A 26,705-nucleotide genomic window follows, 5' to 3' on the forward strand; every position below is an offset into this window, starting at 1 on the left:
TTTCCTGTTTATCTATTGCGTACTAAATTTAAAGCAATCTCCCAGTCTGTTAATTTACATGCCTGTAATTCAGTGTATATAATTCAAGAGTTTCTTCCTTGGTTATTTATATAAAATAGTTGTAGGTAACTGATCATTTTACTGTTATTTCAAATGTGTTTTTATACATTCATTCATTCAACAAATGCTAACTGTGTGCCAGGAATTAAAAATTGGTGTTGCTGTTTTCTTGTTTTTCGGACTAGTGGAAAATGAAAACCACTGTGACTTTGTAAAGCTCCGAGAAATGCTTATTTGTACAAACATGGAGGATCTGCGAGAACAGACCCATACTAGGCATTATGAACTTTACAGGCGTTGCAAACTGGAGGAAATGGGCTTTACAGATGTGGGTCCAGAGAATAAGCCGCTCAGGTAAGGGCGGGGGGGGGATTTCTCTGAGAAGCCAACCAAAGAGGAAGTTAGAACTATACTATGTTATATATCCAGGATGTTGGAGAATGTGGTTTTCAGAAATCAGGCAAACCATGAAGTAGAATCATTTCCTAATGATTAATTATTGTGCTTCTCAGATTAGTTGAGGCCTTCTTGCTTTTGAAGGGTCTCTAAGACCTCATCTGACTTGAAGTATTTAAGAAAGAACATGGGGCAAAAGCCCACTATCTCAGTACATGCTGAAATGAATAACTAAAGGAAAGAACTCTCATTATTTGGTTCTATGTTTGTATTTTTCTGAAAAAGATGAAAGTATATTTATCCTTTCTTCTAAAAGAAAGTTAGAATGTGCATCATAGTAAAACAAACAAAAAAAACACTTGGTTTTCCTCCTGATGAAAGTTTGGAATGACTTAAACTTAGGGAACTATCTTGTAAAGGAAAAATAAACGTGTTTGCAGGAAGTCAGAGATTAGACTTGTTTCTTAAAATATTTCAGTATAGTTATAAGAATTTTAGAGCCTGATGACCTTCTTGCTCAGTGATTATAGCATTCAATGTCATAGTAAACTTGCTGGGTAATTTTATATGCTGCCACATTCCTCACTTTTTTTTTTTCTTATTAAGATATGTAAACATGAAACTCTAATCCTTAACCTACTACATCAAATTTGATTTGATGTAGCATTCCAGAACAGTTTTTGCGTGGAGGAAAGCATGAGATCTTTAAGACAAACACTCTTTAAAACTCTGTTATGGGACTAAGGATTCCTTTTCCATTTCATTATTTGCATTTCTGTCATTTCCCTGGCTGTTCCTATTTGCACTAGAGTAAACACAAAAGGAAGGAGGAGGAGAATGTTAAATCAATGCTGCTATTGCATATGACCTTTGGGAAGATTTAATAGATGAGGTTAAATTTTCAATTTTTTTTCTATCTATGGATTTAATTACTGTTTTAGCTTTAGTAGCATGATAAATTAAGAATTATATGTACTTAACCCCTCTCACCAATTTCAGGCATGTTGTGCTTCTGGTTATGGGTCAGTTCTGATAAAATTATTTTCTCTATTGAAGATCTGGCTTTGCCACTGTTTCCCAGATGAGACTTTACTTCTTATTCTTTAAAGTCTAAGGGTCAATTCAGAGGTCTCATTGGGGCGCCTGGGTGGTTCAGTCACCAAGTTGGTGGTTCAGTCAATCAAATTTGACTCTTGATTTCAGCTCAGATCATGATCTCAGTGTTGTGAGATCAAGCCTCACATCAGGCTCCTTGCTAAGCATGGAGCCTGCTTAGGATTCTTTCTCTCCCCCTTTCTTTGCCCCTCTCCCACTTGCATACACATTCTCTCTCTCTCTCTCTCTCTCTCTCTCTCTCTCTCTCTCTGTCTCTCTCTCAAAGTACATAAATAAATATGAAAAAAATTCAGAGGTCTCAATGTACATTACTAAGACATGGATCCTGAGTGAGAGCAAGTGGGACAGCATTGAAATACTCTGAAAAGAGGGATTCAGGTTGTCTGGTGGGTCAGTCATCAGGCATCTGTGAAAGATTAAGAAAGACAGGTTCAGAATTTCCAGGGATGGGCCAAAGGATCTACGTTTAAGTTAAAATTATCATTCAGTCATTTAGTAGATATTTACTCTTTGTCTCCCATCTGCCCCACACAGTGCTAGTCAATGGATATGTATGCACTGTGGGATTAAACAGAAACCCTGCCTTACAGAGTTTCTGGGGTAGAGGTGGGAGGAGGGTACTCTGGCCCTGTGTGGAAAATAGAGTCAGGATGACTGCTGTAGTAGTCCTGGTGAGACCAGAGAGGCTTGGATTAGGGTGGTAATGTAGAGGTGGCCAGAAACACATTACGACATCTAATTTGAAGGTAAAGTTAATAGGACTCATTGATGTTTCAGATATGGGATGTAGAGGACAGAGGAATCAAGGATAACTCTAGTCACTGTGGTTGACCTGAGAAATGGCTGAATGGTGGTAATGTTTACTAATATGAGCAAGGCTGGGGAAAGGGTCAATTTTAGGAGTTATGGTTGATAATTGAGAGGTTTGGGACATGTTAAATTTAAATTGCTTATTAAATATTACAGTGAAGAGTTTCAGTAGGTTCTTGCATAAATGAATCTAGTGCTTAGAGAGAAGTTAATGCTGAGATAATAATTTGGGAATCAACAGTGATTAACATTATGTAAAATCATAAATATTGTAAAGGTGTTTTCTCTTTGCAAGGCTCTGGGCTAAGTGCTGGGGATATAATACTGAATAAGATCCTGTAGACATGGCTGTCATGGAGTTTACATTCTTGTAGGGGAGGCCAAAATCAATAACTAATTCCACAATCACAGTTGTGAAATACACACTAAGGGAGAGATGTTATATTGGGGGGGTATCCTGGTTTAATGTGGAAAATTAGAGACTTTCTTGAGGCAGTTACTGTTTTGAGCTAATAATTTGGGGAAATAAGAGAAAGACATGAAAAGACTGTGTAAGCAGAGAGAATAACATTTTGAAGGCTGTAGGAAGGTCAGTGTAGCTGGAGAACAGACAAGTTGGGGGGTATAAGATTGAGAGAAGAGGTATATAAGAGTCAAACTGGGGAGGACCTGGTAAGGATTTGGGCTTTGTCCCAAGGGAAAGGCAAAACGATTCAAGGAGTTATATCATATTTGCATTTGAAATATCACTTTTAGCTATAATGCAAAGAAGGTATTAAAGGGGTATGCAAAGCTACTTTGGAAAGACCAGTGGGAGAGTAAAAGCAATGAAAATAGAACTAGATGTGCTTGCAAGATATCTAGAAGATGAAATTGAAAGAACTTAGTGATTGTTTGGGTGTAATGAGGTAAAGAAGCAGATGTCAGAAGATGCTAAAAAAAAGACTTCTGGTTTCCTAGTATTATGGTTTCATTGGCTAGGCAGATGGTTGTTGCTTTCATTGAGATAGTTATTTCTGGAAGAACTGGCTTTTTTTGTGGAGCAGCAGTGATGGCCATGATGGAGATCAAAAGCTTGGTTTGGGACCTGCTGACATGAGTTTCCCCTCAAACATCCAAATAACAATGTTGATAGGCACTTTGGGTACTTCTCTGGAGCTCAGAGGAGAGGGCTGGGCCAAAGGAATAAACTTAAGAGTTATCAGCATTTAGATGTTTAATTGAATGTATGGGTGTGGATGAGATTGCCTGGAGAGAGAAGTATATCTGGAAAGCAAGGTACCTTGGAAACAGACTTGAATCACTCTAATATTTTTCAGCCAGAGAAGCAGATAGAAGAGATTGAGAAGGCTTGGGCAGGAAAGCCAGCAGTGTCATGTCTTGGCAGCCAAATGTAGAGGGTTTCAGGAAGGAAGAGGTCAGCTGTGTTGAAGCTGAGGATCAAGTTCTTGCTGTAGAAGTATAGCAGTGTAATACAATCCAATTGCTTCCTTTACAGCTCTTTGAAAATGAAAACCACTCCGTCTAAAAGAAAAAAGGGCAATAGTTGGAAGACTACATTGGCCAAGACTTACAGATTCAAAGGGAAGGTTTAGAACAGGTAGAAACCAGTTTCATTCTATACTGGAAGTGGAGTGAATGAATTGAAACCATTTCCAGACTTTTAATTCTCTGCTTGACAATTTATAGCCCAGGAGAGAGTGTCCAAAGGCCTACCTTAGGACGTCTTGCCTCGTCTTGGCCAGAGTGGGCATGAATCTAATTAATTGTCCCATCATACGATATCCCCAGTGGGGAGAGGTAGCTCTCCAAAAGGTAATCAGGTAACAATACCAAAAGGAGGTATAGATAGATGGTGGGCAGTCGGAATCAAAGAGTGCTTAGAACATCTTTTTTTTTTTTTTTTTTTTTTTTTTGAGCATATCTTCAGTCTGGGAAACATCCGCTCACAAATCAGAAGAAGAATGGAAAATTGGCAAAGGAGGTTCTTCAATTTATGCCAGATTTTAGATTGGATAGGGAACAAGCAAGAAAAGATGGGGAACTAGATCTCAGTGTAAGGAAGACCTCTGCCTGCATGGGTCCTCTGCCATCCTTAAGAGAGAAGAAATTTCTTACTGGATTTCTTGAGTCAGGCATGGCAGATGTTTCTTCTCTTGGTGTTTTCTCATTTGTGAATGAATTATCTGATAAAGCTTCTTTAATTCAGTATAGCCTGATGTCTTAGGAAGGTTTTACAGCTTCAGGAAGTTATATTCTATTTTCTGGGCAATGTTTTCCATTTAATTTGGGGTGTATGTAAAAATAGTCACTGTGATTTGGTTGGCATATGAAATCCATCCCTGTTATATCTATCAATAAAAAATAGTTCTATGAACCTGTTAGGATGACCTTTATTCTTCACTGCCATACCGTCAGCTTGTTTTCCACTTACATTTTATTGTGAACAGTTATGCTGAGTCATAGTTAGCATCCTAATCTCCCAACACTGTTCAGGTGCTTATCATGAGGTCCCAGTAAATGGCATTATACTCTCCTCTAGTCTTAATTAACTGATCTTAAATAACTGATCTAGTTATTTAAGCTAGATCAGACATGCTTATAAAGCTCCTTAAATCCCCAAGTTATTTTAGATTAACATAACCACTCTTATTCCCCAAATTAATCATCTTTAACATTAGAGAATAGAAGGGGCCTATAGATTTGAGGGACCTATAGTTTTGAAAAGAAGATTTTTGTAGTATTTTAGAGTTGCTTAAGTGTTTGGCATGATTTTTTGTGTTATAAAATTTGTGTCTTTGGAATTCTCAAGAAATAAATAACTTTTGCATTTAGTCTACAGCAGAAATGGAGAAAGTTCAGCAGGTTTATTAGAACTGTATATGAAACACAAAGAAATCCCAAGTGAAGGGACTGCAGTGATTTTCTTGATGAAAATGAATTTCTGAGAATTTTTTTTCTTCTTTGGTTTTCAACAGTGATACTTTAAGTATAGTAATATGTTGCGTTGAATATTCACAGCAAGCTACTTTTATATTAGAAAAAGCAAGAATTTTATATTAAAATAGCAAGAAAACCATTTTTTCATTTTCATTTAATGAATAAATCCATGATAGTAAACAGTGGTTGTCTTAGTTTTACAACACTAATAAATCATTCCCTTACAGATTTTCTAAGAGTTTCTTTATGACTTTTTGAAAGATAGTGCAGGTTTCTTTACTTACAATTGGCTTTTGGTTGTCAAAGTTGAAAAACCATATGACATGGTGGAAAATATGCAGGAGTAGTACATTTTTATCTTTAAAAAAACCCAAAAATCTGACCTGGTTCAATTTCCAACTTTCTACTTACCAACTATGTTGCTTTGGGCAGATTACTTTACCTTTCTGAGCTTTAGTTTTATCTGTAAAACAGAGTATTAGTGCTTGATCTTCACAGATGGTATGGAAATTAGATAGATATGGGAATTACCAGAAAATTACCTTGCTGTTAGCAGCTATTCAACAAATGTTAGGTCTTTTCTCTTTACCAGGTAGATTTATTTTCCTCCTAAGCAACTCAAGTGCTTATGTATGAACAGATAATGAGAATTTTGAAAACAGTTTAAAATTCATTTAAATTCCACATATTATTTAAATCAAGTTTGTCATCAAAGACTATCAAATCCAATATGGGGCTGGTGAAATGTAGTGAGGTTTCTGACAATAGTGAAGGTAGCCTGATAGATTTAGAGGCTTCTTTAAAATAAGACCAAAACAGGGAGGAGCCAAGATTACAGAACAGCATGGAAGTCTTTTTGCATCTCACATCCATGAAATACAGCCAGATCAACACTAAACCATCCTGCACACCTAGAAAACTGATTGGAGGATTAACACAACAATCTGCACAACCTGAGCCACAGAACTCAGCAGGAATTCACCCCATAAGAAAGAGCAGAAAGAAACAACAGCCAGAGACTTAATCAACACAGATAAAAGCAAGATGTCTGAACCAGAATTTAGAATCACGATAGTAAGAATACTAGCTGGGGTCAAAAATAGATTAGAATCCCTCCCTGAAGAGATAAAAGAAGTAAAAACTAGTCAGGATGAAATTTAAAAAATGTCATAACTGAGCTACAATCTCGAATGCCATGGTGGCAAGGATGGATGAGGCAGAACGGCGAATCAATGATGTAGAGGACAAACTTATGGAGAATGATGAAGCAGAAAAAAAGAGGGAGACTAAGGCAATGAGCACGATTTAAGAATTAGAGAAATCAGTGACTCATTAAAAAGGAAAAAGATCAGAATCATAGGGGTCCCAGAAGATAAAGAGAGAGAAAAAGGGGTAGAAGGGTTATGTGAGCAAATCATAGTGGAAAACTTTGCTAACCTGGGGAAAGACACAGAAATCAAAACCCAGGAAGCACAGAAGACTCCCATCAGATTCAACAAAAACTGACCATCAACAAGGCATATCAAATTCACAAAATACTCAGGAAAGGAGAGGATCATGAAAGCATCAAGGGAAAAAAATCCTTAACCTACAAGGGAAGACAGATCAGGTTTGCAGCAGACCTATCCACAGAAACTTGGCAGGCCAGAAAGGAGTGGCAGAATATATTCAATGTGCTGAATTGGAAAAATATGCAGCTAAAAATTCTTTATCCATCAAGGCTGTCATTCAAAATAGAAGGAAAGATTAAAAGTTTCCCAAACAACAATTAAAGGAATTTGTGATCACTAAACCAGCCCTGAAAGAAATTTTAAGGGGGACTCTCTGAGGGGAGAAAAGACAAAATACCAGAAGCAACAAAGATTAGAAAGGACCAGAGAACACCACCAGAAACTCCAACTGTACAAGAAACACAATAGCAATAAACTCGTATCTTTCAGTACTCACTCTAAATGTCAATAGACTAAATGTTCCAATCAAAAGACATAAGGTAACAGACTGGATAAGAAAACAAGATCCATCTGTATGCTGTTTACAAGAGACCCACTTTAGACCTAAAGACACCTTCAGATTGAAAGTAAGGATGGAGTACCATCTAGCTAATGGTCAACAAAAGAAAGCCGGAGTAGCCATACTTATATCAGACAATCTAGACTTCAAAATAAAGACTGTAACAAGAGATGAAGAAGGGAATTATATCATAATTAAGGGGTCTATCCACCAAGAAGACCTAACAATTGTAAACATGTATGCTGCAAATGTGGGAGCACCCAAATATAAAAATCAATTAATCACAAACATAAAGAAACTCATTGATAATAATACCATGATAGTAGGGGACTTCAACACTTCACTTACAGCAATGGACAGATCATCTAAATATAAAATCAACAAGGAAGCAATGACTTTGAATGACACACTAGACCAGATGGACCTAACAGATATATTCAGAACATTTCATCCTAAATCAGCAGAATGTATATTCTTCTTCAGTGCACATGGAACGTTCTCCAGAATAGATCACATACTGGGACACAAATGAGCCCTCAACAAGTACAAAAAGATTGAGATCATACTGTGCATATTTTCAGACCATAACACTGAAACTCAAAATCAACCACAAGAAAAAATTTGGAAAGATAGCAAATACTTGGAGACTAAAGAACATCCTACTAAAGAATGAATGGGCTAACCAAGAAGTTAGAGAGGAAATTAAAAAGTACATGGAAGCCAATAAAAATGATAACACCACAGCCCAAAACCTCTGGGATGCAGCAAAGGTGGTCATAAGGGGGAAATATATAGCAATCCAGGCCTTCCTAAAGAAGGAAGAAAGCTCTCAGATACACAACCTAACCTTAAACCTTAAAGAGATGGAAAAAGAACAGCAACTAAAGCCCCAAACCAGAAGAAGACAGGAAATAATAAAGATTAAAGCAGAAGTCAATGCTATTGAAGCCAAAAAATCAGTAGAACAGATCGATGAAACCAGAAGCTGGTTCTTTGAAAGAATTAACAAAATTGATAAGCCCCTAGCCAGTTTGATCAAAAAGAAAAAGGAAAGGACCCAAATAAATAAAATCAAGAATGAAAGAAGAGAGATCACAACCAACACAGCAGGAATAAAAACAATAAGAGGATATTATGAGCAATTATATGCCAACAAAATGGGCAATCTGGAAGAAATGGACAAATTCCTAGAAACATATAAACTACCAAAACTGAAACAAGAAAAAATAAAAAATTTGAACAGATCCAAACCAGTAAAGAAATTGAATTAGTAATAAAAACATTCCCCCCAAACAAGAGTCTAGGGCCAGATGGCTTTCCAGGGGAATTCTACCAAACATTTAAGGAAGAGTTAACACCTATATTCTCTTGAAGCTGTTTCAAAAAATAGAAATGAAAGGAAAACTTCCAAACTCTTTCTATGAAGCCAGCATTACCTTGATTCCAGAACCAGACAGAGACCCCACTAAAAAGGAGAACTATAGACCAATTTCCCTCATGAACATGGGTGCAGAAATCCTCAACAAGATATTAGTCAACTGGATCCACCAATACATTAAAGAAATTATTCACCACAACCAAGTGGGATTTATACCTGGGATGCAGGGCTGGTTCAATATCCACAAAACAATGTGATTTATCACATCAATAAAAGAAAGAACAAGAACCACATGATCCTCTCAATAGATGCAGAGACAGCATTTGACAAAATACAACATCTTTTCTTGATAAAAACTCTGAAGAAAATAGGGATAGAAGGATTATACCTTGAGATCATAAGAGACATATGTGAAAGACCCAACACTAATATCATCCTCAATGGGGAAAAACGGAGAGCTTTTCCCCTAAGGTCAGGAACACAACAGGGATATCCACTCTCGTCATGGTGACTCAACATAGAATTGGAAGTCTTAGCCTCAGCCATCAGACAACACAAAGAAATAAAAGCATCCAAATTGGCCAGGATGAGGTCAAACTTTCACTCTTTGCAGATGACATGATACTGTATACAGAAAACCCAAAAGATTCCACCAAAAAACTGCTAGAAGTGATCCATGAATTCAGCAAAGTGGCAGGATATAAAATCAATGCACAGAAATCAGTTGCATTCCTATATACCAACAATGAAGCAACAGAAAGAGAAATCAAGGGATCAGTCCCAATTGCACCAAAACCCATAAAATACCCAGGAAGAAATCTAACCAAAGAGGTGAAAAGTCTATACACTGAAAACTATGGAAAGCTTATGAAAGGAATTGAAGAAGATACCAAAAAATGGAAAAATATTCCATGCTCCTGGATAGGAAGAACAAATACTGTTAAAATGTCAATACTACCCAAAGCAATCTACATATTCAATGCAATACCTATCAAAATAACACCAGCAATCTTCACAGAGCTGGAACAAACAATCCAAAAATTTGAATGGAACCAGAAAAGACCCCAAATAGCCAAAAAATCTTGAAGAAGAAAACTAAAGCAGGAGGCATCATAATCGCAGACTTCAAGTTGTATTACAAAGCTGTACTCATCAAGACAGTATGGTATTGGCACAAGAACAGACACTCAGATCAGTGAAACAGAATAGAGAACCCAGAAATGGACCCACAAACATATGGCCAACTAGTCTTTGACAAAGCAGGAAAATATCCAATGGAATAAAGATAGTCTCTTCAGCAAGTGGTGCTCGGAAAACTGGAAAGCAACATGCAGAAAAATGAACCTGGACCACTTTCTTACACCATCCACAAAAATAAACTCAATGGAATGAAGAGCTAAATGTTAGACCGGAAGCCATCAAAATCCTCGAGGAGAAAGCAGGCAAAAACCTCTTTGACGTTGGCCACAGCAACTCCTTACTCAACATGACTCCAGAGGCAAGGGAAACAAAAGCAAAAAAGAACTATTGGGACCTCATCAAAATAAAAAGCTTCTGCACAGCAAAGGAAACAATCAGCAAAACTAAAAGGCAACTGATGGAATGGGGGGAAGATATTTGCAAATGACATATCAGATAAAGGGTTAGTATCCAAAATCTATAAACAGCTTATCAAACTGAACACCCCAAAAACAAATAATCCCGTGAAGAAATGGGCAAAAGACGTGAATAGACACTTCTCCAAAGAAGACATCCAGATGGCCATCCGACACATGAAAAAATGCTCAACATCACTCATCATCAGGGAAATACAAATCAAAACCACAATGAGTATATATGTACAATGGAGTATTACTCCAGAAGTAATGCGGAGTAATGAAATAATAAAGAATAATTCATTAATTATTCCGCAAGTAATGAGGAGTAGTGAATGAGTAAAGAATGAAATCTTGCCATTCGCAACTACGTGGATAGAACTAGAGGGTATTATGCTAAGCGAAATTAGTCAGAGAAAGACAAATATACAACTTCACTCATATGAGGACTTTAAGATACAAAACAGATGAACATAAGAGAAGGGAAGCAAAAATAATATAAAAACAGGGAGGGGGACAAAAACATAAGAGGCTCTTAAAAACGAAGCACAAACAGAGCATTGCTGGAGGGGTTGTGGGAGGAGGGGATGGGCTAAATGGGTAAGGAGCATTAAGGAATCTACTCCTGAAATCATTGTTGCACTGTATGCTAACTTAGATGTAAATTAAAAAAAATAAATAAAAATTAAAAAAATGTTTAAAGAACAAAAATAAGACGAGAGCAACCACAGAAAAGCAAAAAGCCTGGTAAAAAGTAAAATGTTCTTGAAATCTGGGACATTTATGTGCTTATCTAGGGCAGTTTGTACATTTTGCTTTTAAAGAAAGTGTTTAGGATCTTTTCCTCCTCAGAACACCTGCTTTGCATACCACACACAATAAGCCATAATAGCTGTTATGCAACATTTCTTATTCTATTTCTTCATGAACTTTTAAAATTCTATACTTGGAAGATTTATTTCTCCAGTTACAACATTTAAGATTGTAAAATGCCTTAATTTATCACAGTTTATATCTATTTAGATGTAAAGTTTTTTTTTTGTAAGCAGTAGAAATTTCTCACTGCAGCACAGCTGGAAGGTGCATTTGTGTTCCCTGTTAAATCTTTAGGATAGTCTCATAGTGAGCTGAAATGGAAGGGCTTGGCATTTCTGATGTATAAGAAGTACATCTGAAATGCTATAAGTAAGAAAGAGCAGCTAGGCATAGTGTTCCAGTACAGTCCTTTCTCTGGTTGGTTAAATCTGGCTCTACTTTCTGCCAATTTCTGTCACCAAATGAACATTTATTAAGAGACTGAAATGTCTAGAGAGCTTTGCTGTATAGTCACGTTACAAAGATAATGATCTATTAGAAGAGAGAGGCAGATAAGATATAAATGCCAAGGAAAAGGTACAAAGTGCCATGAGAATGCTTCAAAGGCACAGTTAGTTCCAATGGGGGAGACTAGGGGAGGCTTTAGAGAGGAAGTTGCATTTGAATTTGACCTTGAGAAGTAGAAGGTTAGATAGGTAGAATGAGGATTGAGAGGTGGGCAATAACATGGGAAGCACAGGAGACACATAAGCTAAAGCATGAAATTTGTGGTGTGTTTTAGGAACAACGAGTAGGCTGTTATGACTGGAACCTTAGGGCATTAGATTTGTTTGTTAAGAGACAAATCTGGAGAGGCATCTGGGGTGGCTCCATTGGTTAAGCATCCAACTCTTGATTTCAGCTCAGGTCATGATCTCATAATCCCCTCGTCTGGCTCTGTGCTGACAGCAGGGAACCTGCTTGGGATTCTCTCTCCCTTTCTCTCTCTCTCCCTTCCCCCATCTCTCTCTTTTTCTGTCTCTGTCTCTCTCTTTCTCTCTCTCTCTCAAAATAAATAAATAAAGTTTTTTTGTTTTAAAAGAGATGAATCTGGAAAGGTAGAATTAGGCCAGCTTGTGAAGTTTCTTGAGTGCTATTTAAAGGAGGTGGGAACTTATTCTGTAGATAACATAACTAGTGCAATGGAAAAAAAGATAAGATTTGTGGGACTTTTTGGAAAATCTTAGGAGTGAAAAGAAAGAAGAAAGTGAAAGAGGAACTAAAAGCCCAGAAATCAGTTATGATATTGCAATAGTGAAAGCAGAAAATGACCAAGATTGAGCTAGGATATCTGTAAAAATCAGAAGATTGGAATGAAATGATGTCAGGGGCACAGACTGAACTCCCAGACTTTGGTGATCAGGTAAGGTAAGGGTAGAGTCAAGGATGACTTCAAGACTTCAAGGTTTTCAGACACAGTGATGCCAATTAACAAAGACTGAAAGAGGAATTCAGTTGGGGTAAAATTAGAATACTTCTTGTAAAGGGCTTATAAAAAGCAGAGATTTCAGAAGTCCAGTACTCTCTGTTAGCTGTGTCACTGGTGGCTTTTTATGTCTCATTGCTATAGGAAATGCCATGTTTTGGGTTGCTGTGTGTAAGAGGGTATTGGAAAGTATGGTATACTTATGAGGATTAATCCAAGATGTTTGACTGTTTGAAAGTTTCCTACATCGCTTTTTAACATGAGAGTACCACAAATAACTTTGTAGTCTTCAAGAGACCTATGAAGCCAAAAGACATGAATTTTATGGTGAACGTCAGAGGAAGGAAGAAGAAATGAAGCAGATGTTTGTGCAGCGAGTAAAGGAGAAAGAAGCCATATTGAAAGAAGCTGAAAGAGAGGCAAGTACACTGGTTTGATGTGATCTGCATTTGTTTTTTAGGTGTCCTGTTTGAGAGATTTATCTCAAGAATTTAGCTGAGATGCTTTTGGAGAGTACTTATTGTTCTTTAAAAAGTAGCTATTTTAACACATAGTCTTTGGATACAGACTTTTAAAAATCTGAAATCAAATAAAAATTTGGCTTTTTTGAGCAAATCGTCTTCCATTAGAAGTGGTTCTCCAAGGTGACTAGGTCACTAAGAGGTGTTTTAAGTATCTTAACTTTGTTATTTATTTATTTATTTATTTATCTATTTATTTATTTATGCTTTAGTTAATATACAGTGCAATTATTGGTTTAGGAGTAGATTTCAGTGATTCATTACTTAAATACAACACCCAGTGCTCATCACAACAAGTCCCCTCCTTAATACCCATCACCCATCTAGCCATCTCCCACCCACTTCCATCAACCCTTAGTTTGTTCTCTGTCGTTAGGAGTTTCTTGTGGTTTGTTTCCGTCTCTTTTTCTTCCCCCTCCTTCCCATGTTCATCTGTTTTGTTTCTTAAATTCTACTTATGAGTGAAATCATATGGTATGCTTTTTGACTTTCTCTCATTGACTTATTTCGCTGTTTAGTAGATGCATTCTAGTTCCATCCACATTGTTGCAAATGACAAGATTTCATTCTTTTTGAGGCTGTGTGTGTGTGTGTGTGTGTGTGTGTGTGTGTGTGTTTGTGTATATACATACCACAGCTTCTTTATCCATTCATCAGTCGATGGACATTTGGGCTCTCTCCATAGTTTGGCTGTTGTTGATAGCACTGCTATGAACATGTACCCCTTGAATCAGTATTTTTGTATCCTTTGGGTAAATACCTAATAGTAAAATGGTCAACTAATCTTCAGCAAAGCAGGAAAGAATGTCTAATGGAATAAATACCTTAACTTTGAACCAGAAATGTTTTAGCTGTGGCTTAATAAAACCTTTCTTGAGAGTTCTTGAGAGCTGTTGGGGTGATGCCATGAAACAGGTAACTATGAAAACAATTAAGTAACTCTTCTGAGTTTGAACTCAGGCTTTCCAGACCAGTCAGGTGGTCAAATCACTTTTGGATAACCTTGGCACACATGTGCACATGCACACACAAACATTGCAGTTATTTCCATAGTTTTGTTTGCTTCTAGTTCTTCAAGCAACACTTTTAGTTTTATTTGAGTTAAACTATTTTCTATAGACCTAACTACAATGGCTACTTTTAAGTAAATGGCCACATTCAAGATGAGAGTCAAAAAGGATGAGTTCAAAAAGGAATTTCTAAGACAAAAATGTTAATACAAGTGAACTTGATAATACAAGATTTTCTGAATTATTTATATTTTTACAAATTTATTTTTTCAAGTATACTTGTAAGTAGTTTTATAAAATTAATAGTCTGATATCTCTTGTTTATAATTTGAATTTGAACTTTGTATTTTGAAAAAGTTCGAACAGGAAAGTGAAAGTAAGGGTACCTACCTATGTCCCTCCCCACACCTAGATTTAGCAATGGGTGTTTTGCCACTTTTATTTTATATATATATGTGTGTGTGTGTGTGTGTGTGTGTGTGTGTATGCATCTGGGAGAGAGGGGTATCCATTTTCCCTGGTCATCTGAAAGCTGGTTGTAGATATTATGACACTTTATCCCTAGGCACTTCAGTGTGCATCTCTGAAGTTAGGCACATTTTCTTCCATAACCATTGTACTAATATTACACCTAAGAAAATTAATGTGAATGCCATAATCTCACCTGATCTCCTGTCCACAGTCACATTTCCCCAGTTGTCCAAGATGGTCTTTTATTGTTTTTTTTTTCTTTTATTTGTTTACAGATTTTTTAGTTTTTTATTTTTGAACTGGAATTCAGTTGTAGGTCTCATATCACATTCGGGTATTCTGTTTGTTTAGTCTCTTTTGTCCAAGAATAGTTCCCTAGTTTTGAGTTATTTTTAAGTATAAAAATTGAGGAAAGAGTTGTAATGATCAGGAAATGAGGATGCTGACTTTTTTTTCATTAGTAGATTCATCTTTAAGATAGAAGTAGAGTGAAACTATTTAAGAGTTTAATTCTCATATATCATGATTCTTAGTTTTTCCAGTGAGGAGAAAAGATGTAGAAGTGGTTTACAGTTGAGTTGTTTCTTTTTTTTTTTTTTTTTTTTTTTTTTCAGAGAGTCAGAGACAGAGACAGAGAGAGTGAGCATGAGTGGTAGAGGGAGAGAGGAATCTTAAGAAGGCTCCACATTGATGTGGCGCTCAATCTCATGACCCCTGAGATCATGACCTGAGCTGATATCAAGAGTTGGATGCTTAGCCGACTGAGCCACCCAGGCGCCCCTATAGTTGAGTTTTTAATTTTTAAAATCCGATACAAGATTATCTTGTTTAAATGTGTGTTATTTAGGGGCGCCTGGGTGGCGCAGTCGGTTAGGCGTCCGACTTCAGCCAGGTCACGATCTCGCGGTCCGGGAGTTCGAGCCCCACGTCAGGCTCTGGGCTGATGGCTCAGAGCCTGGAGCCTGTTTCCGATTCTGTGTCTCCCTCTCTCTCTGCCCCTCCCCTGTTCATGCTCTGTCTCTCTCTGTCCCAAAAATAAATAAACGTTGAAAAAAAAATTTTTTAAAAAAATGTGTGTTATTTAAAAGGAAATTGAAAATTCAGGGTTGAATTTCAAATCACATGGTTGAAAGAAAAAGAGAAAGACCGTTTGTCAGTAGATCCTTTATAGACTTTTATTTTTAATTTTTTAATGTTTATTTATTTATTTATTTATTTATTATTTTTTTTAATACAATTTATTGTCAAATTGGTTTCCATGCAACACCCAGTGTTCATCCCAACAGGTGCCCTCCTCCATGCCCATCACCCACTTTCCCCTCCCCCCTCATCAACCCTCAGTTTGTTCTCAGTATTTAAAAGTGTCTTATGGTTTGCCTCTCTCCCTCTGTAACTTTTTTTTTCCCCTTCCCCTCCCCGACGGACTTCTGTTAAGTTTCTCAAGATCCACATGAGTGAAAACATAGGATATCTGTCCTTCTCTGACTTATTTCACTCAGCATAATACCTTCCAGTTCCATCCACATTGCTGCAAATGGCAAGAGTTCATTCTTTCGCATTGCCAAGTAGAATTCCATTGTATATATAAACCACATCTTCTTTATCCATTCATCAGTTGATGGACATTTAGTCTCTTTCCATAATTTGGCTGTTGTTGAAAGTGCTGCTATAAGCATTGGGGTACATGTGCCTCTATGCATCAGCACTCCTGTATCCCTTGGGTAAATTCCTAGCAGTACTATTGCTGGATCATAGGGTATATCTATTTTTTAATTTTTTTAGGAACCTCCATACTGTTGATTTAGTTTTGAGAGAGAGACAGAGTGTAAGTGGGGGAGGTACAGAGAAAGGGAGACACAGAATTCGAAGCAGGCTCCAGGCTCTGAGCTGTCAGCACAGAACCCAACACGGGGTTTGAACTTATGAGCCATGAGATTATGACCTGAGCTGAAGTTGGATGCTTAACTGACTGAGCCACCCAGGTGCTCCCTAAATTTTTAACTATATAGCATTATAGGCAGTAGATTATAGGCAGTAGATTTTAACTATATAGCATTATAGGCAGAGAGTATAAGGGCCTCTCTTATTAATGTTACAAGGTACTTCATGGCTAGTTTTAATACTGTAAAGCCAGTATCATTAATACTTTAGAGTCAGGGTCAAAAAAACAGGAGACCTTCTGTGCTGTTGATAACTTCTCACCAATGCCCTTAAGACAGTACCACCAATATGCTATATCTTTTGTAAACACTGCTTCTGAGTATTTGAAATATGTTTGAATTACATAGTGGAACCATAAGTGAGTGCTTTATGTACATGGAATAGACTGCTGCTGTCAAAAGTTGTGAATTCCACATTATGTAAATAATAGTCATACCTATCTCTGCCTCCCTTTTTAAAACATTTTTCTTTTTGTAGTATTTCTGCAATTTTTAGTCAACTTCATGAATGATCTATGAAGTAGTCTATAACCTTTCAAGATATTTAACTATGCATATAGAGTATGCAGCCTACATTTAAGTAATCAGAGATGTCTTTATACGTGTCCTCTAAATCCACTCCTATACACATAATCTAAATCCACTCCTGTATCCTGTCTTTCCAGGCTTTACTCAGCTCCTCTCCCACATTTATAGACGATACACACATACTCAGTTGTGACTCTATGTATACCATTGATTTGAATGACAACTAGATGAACCCCACTTTTTAATTTTTTTTTTCAACGTTTATTTATTTTTGGGACAGAGAGAGACAGAGCATGAATGGGGGAGGGGCAGAGAGAGAGGGAGACACAGAATCAGAAACAAGCTCCAGGCTCTGAGCCATCAGCCCAGAGCCCGACGCGGGACTCGAACTCACGGACCGTGAGATCGTGACCTGGCTGAAGTCAGATGCTTAACCGACTGCGCCACCCAGGCGCCCCAGAACCCCACTTTTTAAATACACATGCACACACACATAAATTTTTGTAAAAGCAGGAACTATGAAATAAGCAAATACTAATGAACTGATGCTTCTCTGAAATGCCATCCTCAGGAATAAAAGCATTTTAGGGAAGAAGAATTTTACTTAATCTGTTTCAATCCTGTTCTGTCTCCTTTTAAATACATCTCCTGTCAGGATTTACTGGTGCACAAGACAACCTCTTCCATATTTGGAACAGTGAATATTAGGATGGAGTTTAGCTCTTCAGTTTCTTATATGCCATCTTTTCTAGAAACCAAGTCCTACTTTTTTATATGAGTGCTACCCAGAACTGAAAATACTAAACGTTATCTAACTAGACCAGGGAATTCAAAAAGTTACCTTTTTTATCTAGATTTTGGATGCTGTGTGTGTGTTCTTGGCAGGCAAGACACGTGGCTCATTGATACAGGATCCACTAAAGTCCCTAGATTCTTTTTCTAGATAAACAAACCAAGGAAATATCATGTTATAATGTTATAAACTTTTACAAACTCATTTTAATGGTTGCATTGAGTGTATTTAGCACAAATTTACTTTTTGACTTTTTTAGATGTGGGCTATGTTTTCCATTATGCTGTAAACTCAACTACAGTGATTATTTTTATGAATAAAACTTACTCAATTTAGGATTTCTTGATTTAGCTTAGATTTCAAGAAGGTGAATGACTGTGGGAAAATGTAATAGATTTTTAAGGTTCTTGATTTAAATTGACAACTGACACTTTCCAAGCAGGATTACCAATAGAACTTTTAACAGTTTCACTATATTTGGTATCTTTACTTGGAAAATAACTTGCTTTTGTAATTTGTGTCCCTCACTTTTATTAAGCATGGATTTTAGAGAGTTTTATTTGAAGAGGCTTTGCAGGGAAATATATAGAACAAGAAAATGAAAACTCTAAGAAAAGGTCAAATGTTTTAAAAACATAGGAATCTACTCCCGAAGCCAAGAACACACTGTATACACTGTATGTTAGCTAACTTGACAATAAATTATGTTTAAAAAAAAATGAAAAAATAAAATTAGAATAAAAAAAACAGGATTTTACATGAGACTGTATTTTTTTTATTATGTGTTTTTGTTCATGCATCTTTTGCATGGGAACTCATTTATAATTAAAGTTACCAAGGCAGTTCCATATGTACATTTTCCCTTAAAGCATGAACTTTTGAGACATCAGGAAAACTTGTAGATTGCTGTGTAGGTTAGTGTTAGAAATTGTTGCTAAGCCGGAGAACATTCCTGTGCATGTGCTGCCACAGTGTGTTGTTGATGGGAACTGCACCTTTCTTTCACAGCTACAGGCTAAATTTGAGCACCTTAAAAGAGTTCACCAAGAAGAGAGAATGAAGCTTGAAGAAAAGAGAAGACTCTTGGAAGAAGAAATAATCGCTTTCTCAAAAAAGAAAGCTACTTCAGAGATATACCAGAACCAGTCCTACATGGCATCAGGCAGCAACCTGAAGAAGGACAAAGACCGTAAGAAGTAAGCCATCCCCAACTCCCTGACTCTGGTGGCCCCATTCCTCCATTACTTTCTTTCTCATTGCCCTGTTTGATCTTCATTGAACTTACCAGTTTCCTTATTCCTTGTCAACCTCTTGTGATTAAAATATCAGCTCCTTGAGAGCAGAGACCTGTCCCTTTTCTTCACTGCTGTTTCTGCAGCATCTAGAACAGCACCTGGTACATATTAGGTGCTCAGTAAATATTTGCCAAAGTGAGCAAATGAATGAGTGAAAAAAAAGTATCATAATGTAGAAAGGGTCAGCTACCTGGGGGGAAGAATGGCTGCTCTTATTTTGTCACCTAGCCTGTATTTCTAATAACTGCTGACTTACCTACCGTTGGTTATATATATTTTGAATTTCATGTATATACTTTGTTGGGGAATCATAGAAGTAAAGTAATACTTGATAAAAGACCGAATTCTTAGGTTCTCTTTTTTTATTTTACAAATTCTATTGATAATGATTTTGTGAGAATTTTTATTTTAATAAGGGATCCAGGCTATCGATTTGAACTCCTGTGCTTTGATGTCAGAGCTTGTGAAATCAATGGTGGACGTAAAGATGCAGAGGAAGGTAGAGAGGGCCCCTGTACAATGGGGTGGCCATGAGTAGCATTTGGATGATAATCTCAAGGCTTATAGGTTTGGGGTATGTGTTAAAATCAAAGTTACCAACATTTTAGAAAATAAGTTTTTTTTTCTTTTCTATATTTTATGTCCTTTATTTCTCCTACTTAAAATGCCCTTGTCATTTTGCCTAGTTGACTGTTCTTGAAATTCATCATTAACCTGTTCTGTTGAGAGTGCTTCTCTGTGACTCTTTGCCTTAGTTTATTCCAGCTGCCTCTGTTTTGGCAGCATCCAGCTCTCCTTATGTTCCTCACAGAGCAACATTTCTGATTTAATTTTATCATCATATCTTATTTCAAACCCAGCATTTTCAGAATATTGTGACTTCAAATAATTAGGGAAACCTAACATTGGACCATGGGGACTTTCCAATTTTTAAACTATGGAGAAGTAAATCCACAGGGTTTTGGTGGATTTAGCCGACCTGTGGATTTTATAGTTTGGGGAGAAGAAAGAAGGAAGGAATTCTCATGTGTGATCCTTCCATATAAACTTTACAAGGGCATGGATCTTTGTTTTGTTCACTAATGCATCCGTGTCCAGAGCCTATAACAGTGCCTGCTATATAGTGGGCATGCAATTACTTGTCAAAAAAATGTATATGATTTTTAATAGCTATTTTTATTCAATAATTGAATTTCAAAAGATAAGCTATAAATATAGTTTATTACTGCTTTAAGATATGCTTTGAATTGTACAGTTAAGGGACCTTTTACCTTCTTATCCTTTCATCTTAATCCAGTGTTACTAAAATTGGATTCCCCAAGTTTATTCCATGTATGAAAGACAGCTTACATTTGCTTTGTAAAAATTGTCACCCTGCTCCATTTAACAACCATTAGTATGTGTTCTTGTTTATAAAGTAAGGGCAAAGCCCATAGTTTTTTGAGAGCTCAGAAGAATTAATATTCAAGAAAATAGAGTTTGATGAGGTATTTTTATTTTTTCTTTTCCAAAGTCCCATAGCTAGATATCCTATAGTATATTAGATGTATATTTGCTCTTTCTGTAAAAGCTTTGTAAAACTAATGATTTTAATAATTTTTATTTCCTATATAGTTTTTTATTGTACCAATCAAAAGGTTTTTTTTCTCTTTCCAGCTCCAATTTTATGTAAAACAAAGGTTCCAGATCATAGAAGGTCATCACAAGCAAAAGTTATTAAAATGTTAGAAGTATGCTCTGATTTTCTTGCTGTTTTTATTTTCTGTATCACTTATTCTATATCTGGCAAATGGCCACAAATGGCACTTAAATGCTTTTAAGTATAAAGTTAATATATAAGCCACAGTGAATGATATCACTTATATATTCACTGTTGTTAGAGGTTTTCAAGTTGCTGGTTTGTGATGAATGTAGATCATTTTTCCTGCTGCCTGGTTATTGTCACTTACATGCATTGTACCATGGAGCAAAGTGTCAGTGACATTGAAAATACAGAACTCATTCATTGTATGGCTATCTGATTGCATTTATATTCCAAGAGGAACTCCTTTTTTGTACATACCAAAGGTAAAATTTGGGACATATGTTTTAAAATGTATTATATACCTGAAGCTCTAATCTCTTAATAGTTTTATAGAAGTTTTTAATTTTTGTACCATTATCCAATTGATAACATGATCCTACGCTTTTGTATGAAATTATGTAACATGATGGCCTTCTATGCTTCACTATACCTTATTGTGGTTGAAGTATTGTTGTGATGGAGCAAGATATGTTTGAAAGTAATAACATCCAGGTATAAATCCCTTTTCTAGTGATGAGTACCTTTGAATCTGGGGTGTTGCCACTCTGTTTCATTAGGATATTTTATATGTTTAAAACTGTCTTCCAGGGAAAAAAAATCATAAGGTTGAATTGTCTTATTAAAAATATTTCTTAAGAAAATATCTGTCAGCATCTGAATATTAAAGATATAAAAATTTAGATAACTCATATATTGAGATATTTGAATTCAGTGCCTTCATAGTATTCTTAGAACAATTGGATGCCTTCTAACTTTCTCTTAACAGTCATAGATAGGTATATAATTTTTCACTTTTGTACTTGAATATCCTAAATAAAATATCCTCTTGACAAATAAAATATATCTACGTATTTACTAAAATTGGTTTAAAATTACCTTAACTTTTCTTTTTGCAAACTGTCATGTTAAAGAAACATTTTGTCAAAATTAGTTCATTTAATCATGTGTTTGAATTATTTTAAGACAAAGGTGTATATTAACAGTATTTTTCAGAAAACAAAATGTTTTACTTAGCCTATGTCAGATTCTGAGCAGTGTATATTTTCATGAAATTGTATAAGTTGCAAATAAAACCTTTCATTTCATAGCATAATTTATCAGAACAAACACCTTAAATTCCAGTTTTGCATTTGAAATTCACAAATGTCTCTTAGCCTTTTAAAACATTAGTAAAGTAAGTTATTAAGTATCACAGAAAAAGCTCTGAACTTTCTTCTCAGGATCAGTAATGCCCAGGTTCTGGAAGGTGGGAGCAAGAGAGCCTCTGAGTCCATGAGGGCAGGTAGCCTGTTGTACGGAGCCCAGCTGGAAGGTGAGAGCAGGAGAGCCCGTGAGTCCCTGAGGGCAGGTAGCCTGTCGTACAGAGCCCATCCACTGCCACAGCACTGAGCGTTAGCTGAGGGGAGTGTCATCCTGGAAGCTCAATTATGTGATGTGAGTGCTGGTCATCTGTAGTTTTATTATATCAAACTATGTATTAAACAGCTATCCTCAACTTTAATAAAGTAAGTTTAAATGCCAGATTGGTTGTTGGCAATGTTAAAAAAAATTATTCAATTTTCTAGTTGAAAAGATTATGGAAACCCGCCTAAGACTCTGAACTTAGCAGAAGGGTAATCATTTATTACTACTACTGACTCTGCTGTAAGCAAGACTCACCACATGTGCTTCAACTGACAATGTGATTTTTAATTTATTTCATTTATTTGAGATTCAAAAGTTTTGAGAACAAATACACTATAATGTTCATGTTCTTCTTACAAACCTGATTTATTCTTCACTATCCAGATGCAGGGTTACAAAGTGAGTTATGATCCAATGAAGCTTGAATTAATAAATTCCCTGGGAATAAAATAAAGCTAGACATGTTTTGGTAATTTGTTTTCCATAAAGCATGTGAAACAATTACCTCATTATCAACCATTAATCTTTACATATTTGTCTGATCTTTAAAGCTTTTTCACATAGACTATGATTTCAGCTTCAAACACAAAGGGGGAAAAAAACATTACAGGGACTATTATCCCCTTTTTGAAGAAGAACTCAATTTAGGCCCCATTTTCCTCTTGGGCTAGGAAATAGGCATACACATGGTTAAGGCTAGCCATGCTCTAATGGAGCAACCAGAACAGTAACAAGACAAGAGAGCAAATTTACGCATAGAGTAGTCTCAGAAGGGCTTTTATCTCACCCACAGAACACAAGAAAGCACTCAGGGAAGTGACTGGGTCTTGAAGGATTGGAAGCAGTTTTTTAGATATGTGAATGGAGAACCATAATTCAGGTACAAGGAATAGCATGGTTTTTTTTTTTTTCAACGTTTTTTATTTATTTTTGGGACAGAGAGAGACAGAGCATGAACGGGGGAGGGGCAGAGAGAGCGGGAGATACAGAATCGGAAACAGGCTCCAGGCTCTGAGCCATTAGCCCAGAGCCTGACGCGGGGCTCGAACTCATGGACCGCGAGATCGTGACCTGGCTGAAGTCGGACGCGTAACCGACTGCGCCACCCAGGCGCCCCGAATAGCATGTTTTTGATAATATCTGTGTACTCTAGAAAATAGCTAACTATGAGTAGAGAGTATAGGGGAGATGTGGAAAAAGAGTGAGGATGAAATTTTAGAATTAGGGGACAGATCAAGAAAGAGTTTATAAACCCAATCCCACAGGCAGTAGGAGCCATGGAAAGATTTGACCTCACATGGTCAGATATTCCTCCAGAGTTAACAGAAAAGATGTATTGGAGGAGCTGGAACTGGCTTGGGCAGGGTGACTCAGTAGAGAGACTGAAGTCCAGGTGAGCAGTTCTTTTTTTTTTTTTTTTTTTTAATTAAAGTTTTTTTTTTAATTCAAGACTACAGTGTAGTCTTGGTTTCTGGAGTAGAACCTGAACTCTTAAATATGACATCCAGTGTTCATCCCAAAAGTGCCCTCCTGAATGCCCAGAGCCCATTTAACACATCCTCCCTCCCACCCAACTCCCCTTCAGCAACCCTCAGTTTGTTCTCTGTATTAAGAATCTCTTATGGTTTGCCTCCCTGTTTTTCTTATTTTTTCCTTCCCTTCCCCTGTGTTCATCTGTTGAGTTTCTCAAATTCCACATATGAGTGAAATAATGTATGTCTTTCTCTGACTGACTTATTTTTATAGCATAATACTCTCTAGTTCCATCCATGTTGTTGCAAATGCAAGATTTCATTCCTTTTCATCACCAAGTAGTATTCTATACCATATCTTCTTTATCCATTCGTCAGTCGATGGACATTTGGGCTCTTTCCATAATTTGGCTATTGTTGATAATGCTGCTATAAACATTGGGGTGCATGTGCCCCTTTGAATCAGTATTTTTGTATCCTTTGGGCAAACACCTAGTAGTACAATTGCTGGGTCATAGGGTAATTCTATTTTTAATTTTTTGAGGAACCTCCATACTGAAAACAGGTGAGCAGTTCTTGTGTAATAGAATAAATAAGTAGTGTTTAAAAAATACGGATGTGGGGTGCCTGGGTGGCTCAGTCGGTTGAGCGTCCGACTTCAGCTCAGGTCACGATCTCGCGGTCCGTGAGTTCGAGCCCCGCGTCAGGCTCTGGGCTGATGGCTCGGAGCCTGGAGCCTGTTTCCGATTCTGTGTCTCCCTCTCTCTCTGCCCCTCCCCCGTTCATGCTCTGTCTCTCTCTGTCTCAAAAATAAATAAATGTTAAAAAAAAAATTAAAAAAAAAATACGGATGCAGAAAGGTATATATGGTAATGGAAGTGGTAACCAAATGGATAAATCTAAATGAATAATGACTGCAAAACAATGATAATGTCTTAAAGAGTTGTAAATATACAGAAAACTAAAACACAAGACTAGAGTGGCATATAAATTGGGGGAGTAGGATAAATCAAGTCATCTAAGGTTCTTCCATTAACTGGGAGGAGAATGAGTCCCAGTCAGCCCAGTAACATGAGACTTCGTAAGAGTGCACGTAAACACAGTAAAGTATGTAACTTTCAAACTGATAGAGGGAACACTAGTCTAATAAATGATAATTCAAAAGAAAGCAAAGAAAATAAAACAGGTATGACAACGAGAAAACATTTAATAATATGGTAGATGTAGACCCAAGTAAATATGTTATCACATTGATTACATGCTATAATTTTTTTAGACAAAGTCTTTAAAAATCAGCTATAATCATTTTATGAGAGGCCTGAAACTTTCTCTGTCTTCATAGACAGAAGATAGGAAAAGGTACATCATGCAGACTCTAACCAAAAGCTAATGTGTAGCTATATTTTCTATATATTAAAAAAAAAAACTTTAACGCAAAGGTATTGTTGGAGATAGACCTTCAAATACAAGAATATATAACAACAAATTTGTATGTACATTACAGCCTCTGTGAGCATATTTAAAGCAAAAATTGATGAGAATATGTGGAGAAGTATGCAAATCCATACTCTGGGAGATTTCCATACACCTTTTGTATATGATAGACCAAGCGGACCAATATTAGTACAAATATGGGAGCCTTGAAGAAAACATTCAACCACATTGGCCTGGTGAGCAATTAATTATAGAGCAGTATACCCCAAATCACAGAACACACACTGCTTTCAGGCCCACTGGGAACATTTATGAAAACTGACCAGGACATTTGACTACAAAGTGAGCCTGAGTACCTTCTGAAGGAGTTACATGTAGACTGATCATCATATAACTAAGATAGAAATCAATAGTAACAAAAATTCCCATATATTTGGAAACTAACAAATAAACTTCTAAGTAACCCATGGGTCAGAGAAGAAATCAAAAAGGAAATTTGAAAAATATTTTGAGCTGAATGATAATGAAAACCTATATCAAAACTTGTGAGAAACAGCTAAAGTTATGCTTAGGCTCAAAATTTATAATTCTCCATGCTGTGCTAGCATTAGAAGAGAAAAAAGGCTAAAATTTATAATCCTAAATGCTAGTATTAGGAGGGAAAAAAGGCTGAAAACCAATGTTGTACACATTCATCTCAAGAAGTTAGGAAAAGAATAGTAAATTAAACCCAAAGCAAAATAATAAAGATGAAAACAGGAATTAATGAAATAGAAAAAAAATCCAAATTTCCTATATTTTTAAAAGATATATTAAGATTAAAAAACCAAGGGAAGAATGACCAAGAAGAAAGGAAAGAGGCTTGGAATGGCTAGAGTTGAAAACAACAAACCTGACATTACGAAAATGAAGGTGGGGAGTTGTGGAATGACTAGAACACTGCATTGCTGGTGGGAATGCAAAATGGTTCAGTCATTTTGGAAAGTCGGCCAGCTTCCTGTTCCCTCACCATATGTGTTAGTTTTCTACAGCTGCTATAACAAATTGCCACAAACTTATTGACTTAAAAAACACTGTATTACATTCTTGGAGGCTGGAAGGCTGACATGGGGTTCACAGGGCTAAAATCAAGGTGTGGCCAGGGATCTGTTCCTTCTGGAGGCCCTAGGGGAGAATCCTCTGCCTTTTCCTGCTTCTAGAAGCTGCCCATATTCCTTGGCTCATGATTGCTTCCCCCATCTTCAGAGTCAGCAGTGGTGAGTTGAATCCTCACATGGCCTCAGTCTGACCTTTTTCTCTTCCTCCCTCTTCCACCTTAAGAGACTTTGGTGATTACATGGGGCCCACTAGCAGCAATTCCCCATCTGCTGGCTAGCAACCTTAGTTTCCCTCTGCCAGGCAACCTAACATTCAAAGGTTCTGTGGATTCAGATCTCTAGGAGGACAT

The 26,705-nt window shown here is 36.7% G+C and overlaps 1 protein-coding gene across 6 annotated transcripts in view; it reads left to right on the forward strand.

Moving 5' to 3' along the window:
* Positions 1–26,705, forward strand: part of SEPTIN10 (septin 10) — a 121,419-nt gene that overhangs the window by 43,697 nt on the left and 51,017 nt on the right. The window contains exons 8-12 of one of the 6 annotated variants that reach the window (XM_047852090.1): positions 246–414; positions 12,873–13,005; positions 18,858–19,045; positions 19,561–19,718; positions 20,801–20,855. In XM_047852090.1, coding sequence (XP_047708046.1) covers positions 246–414; positions 12,873–13,005; positions 18,858–19,045; positions 19,561–19,678 — 608 coding nt within the window. In that variant the 3' untranslated portion in view covers positions 19,679–19,718; positions 20,801–20,855. Of the gene's footprint in view, positions 1–245; positions 415–12,730; positions 12,843–12,872; positions 13,006–18,857; positions 19,046–19,560; positions 19,719–20,800; positions 20,959–22,168; positions 22,470–26,705 lie in introns of those variants that run through there. The other 5 variants (XM_047852089.1, XM_047852088.1, XM_047852092.1 and 2 more) reach the window with 5 other exon arrangements.

This window comes from Prionailurus viverrinus, chromosome A3 (assembly GCF_022837055.1).
Source record: "Prionailurus viverrinus isolate Anna chromosome A3, UM_Priviv_1.0, whole genome shotgun sequence".
Lineage (NCBI taxonomy): Eukaryota > Metazoa > Chordata > Mammalia > Carnivora > Felidae > Prionailurus > Prionailurus viverrinus.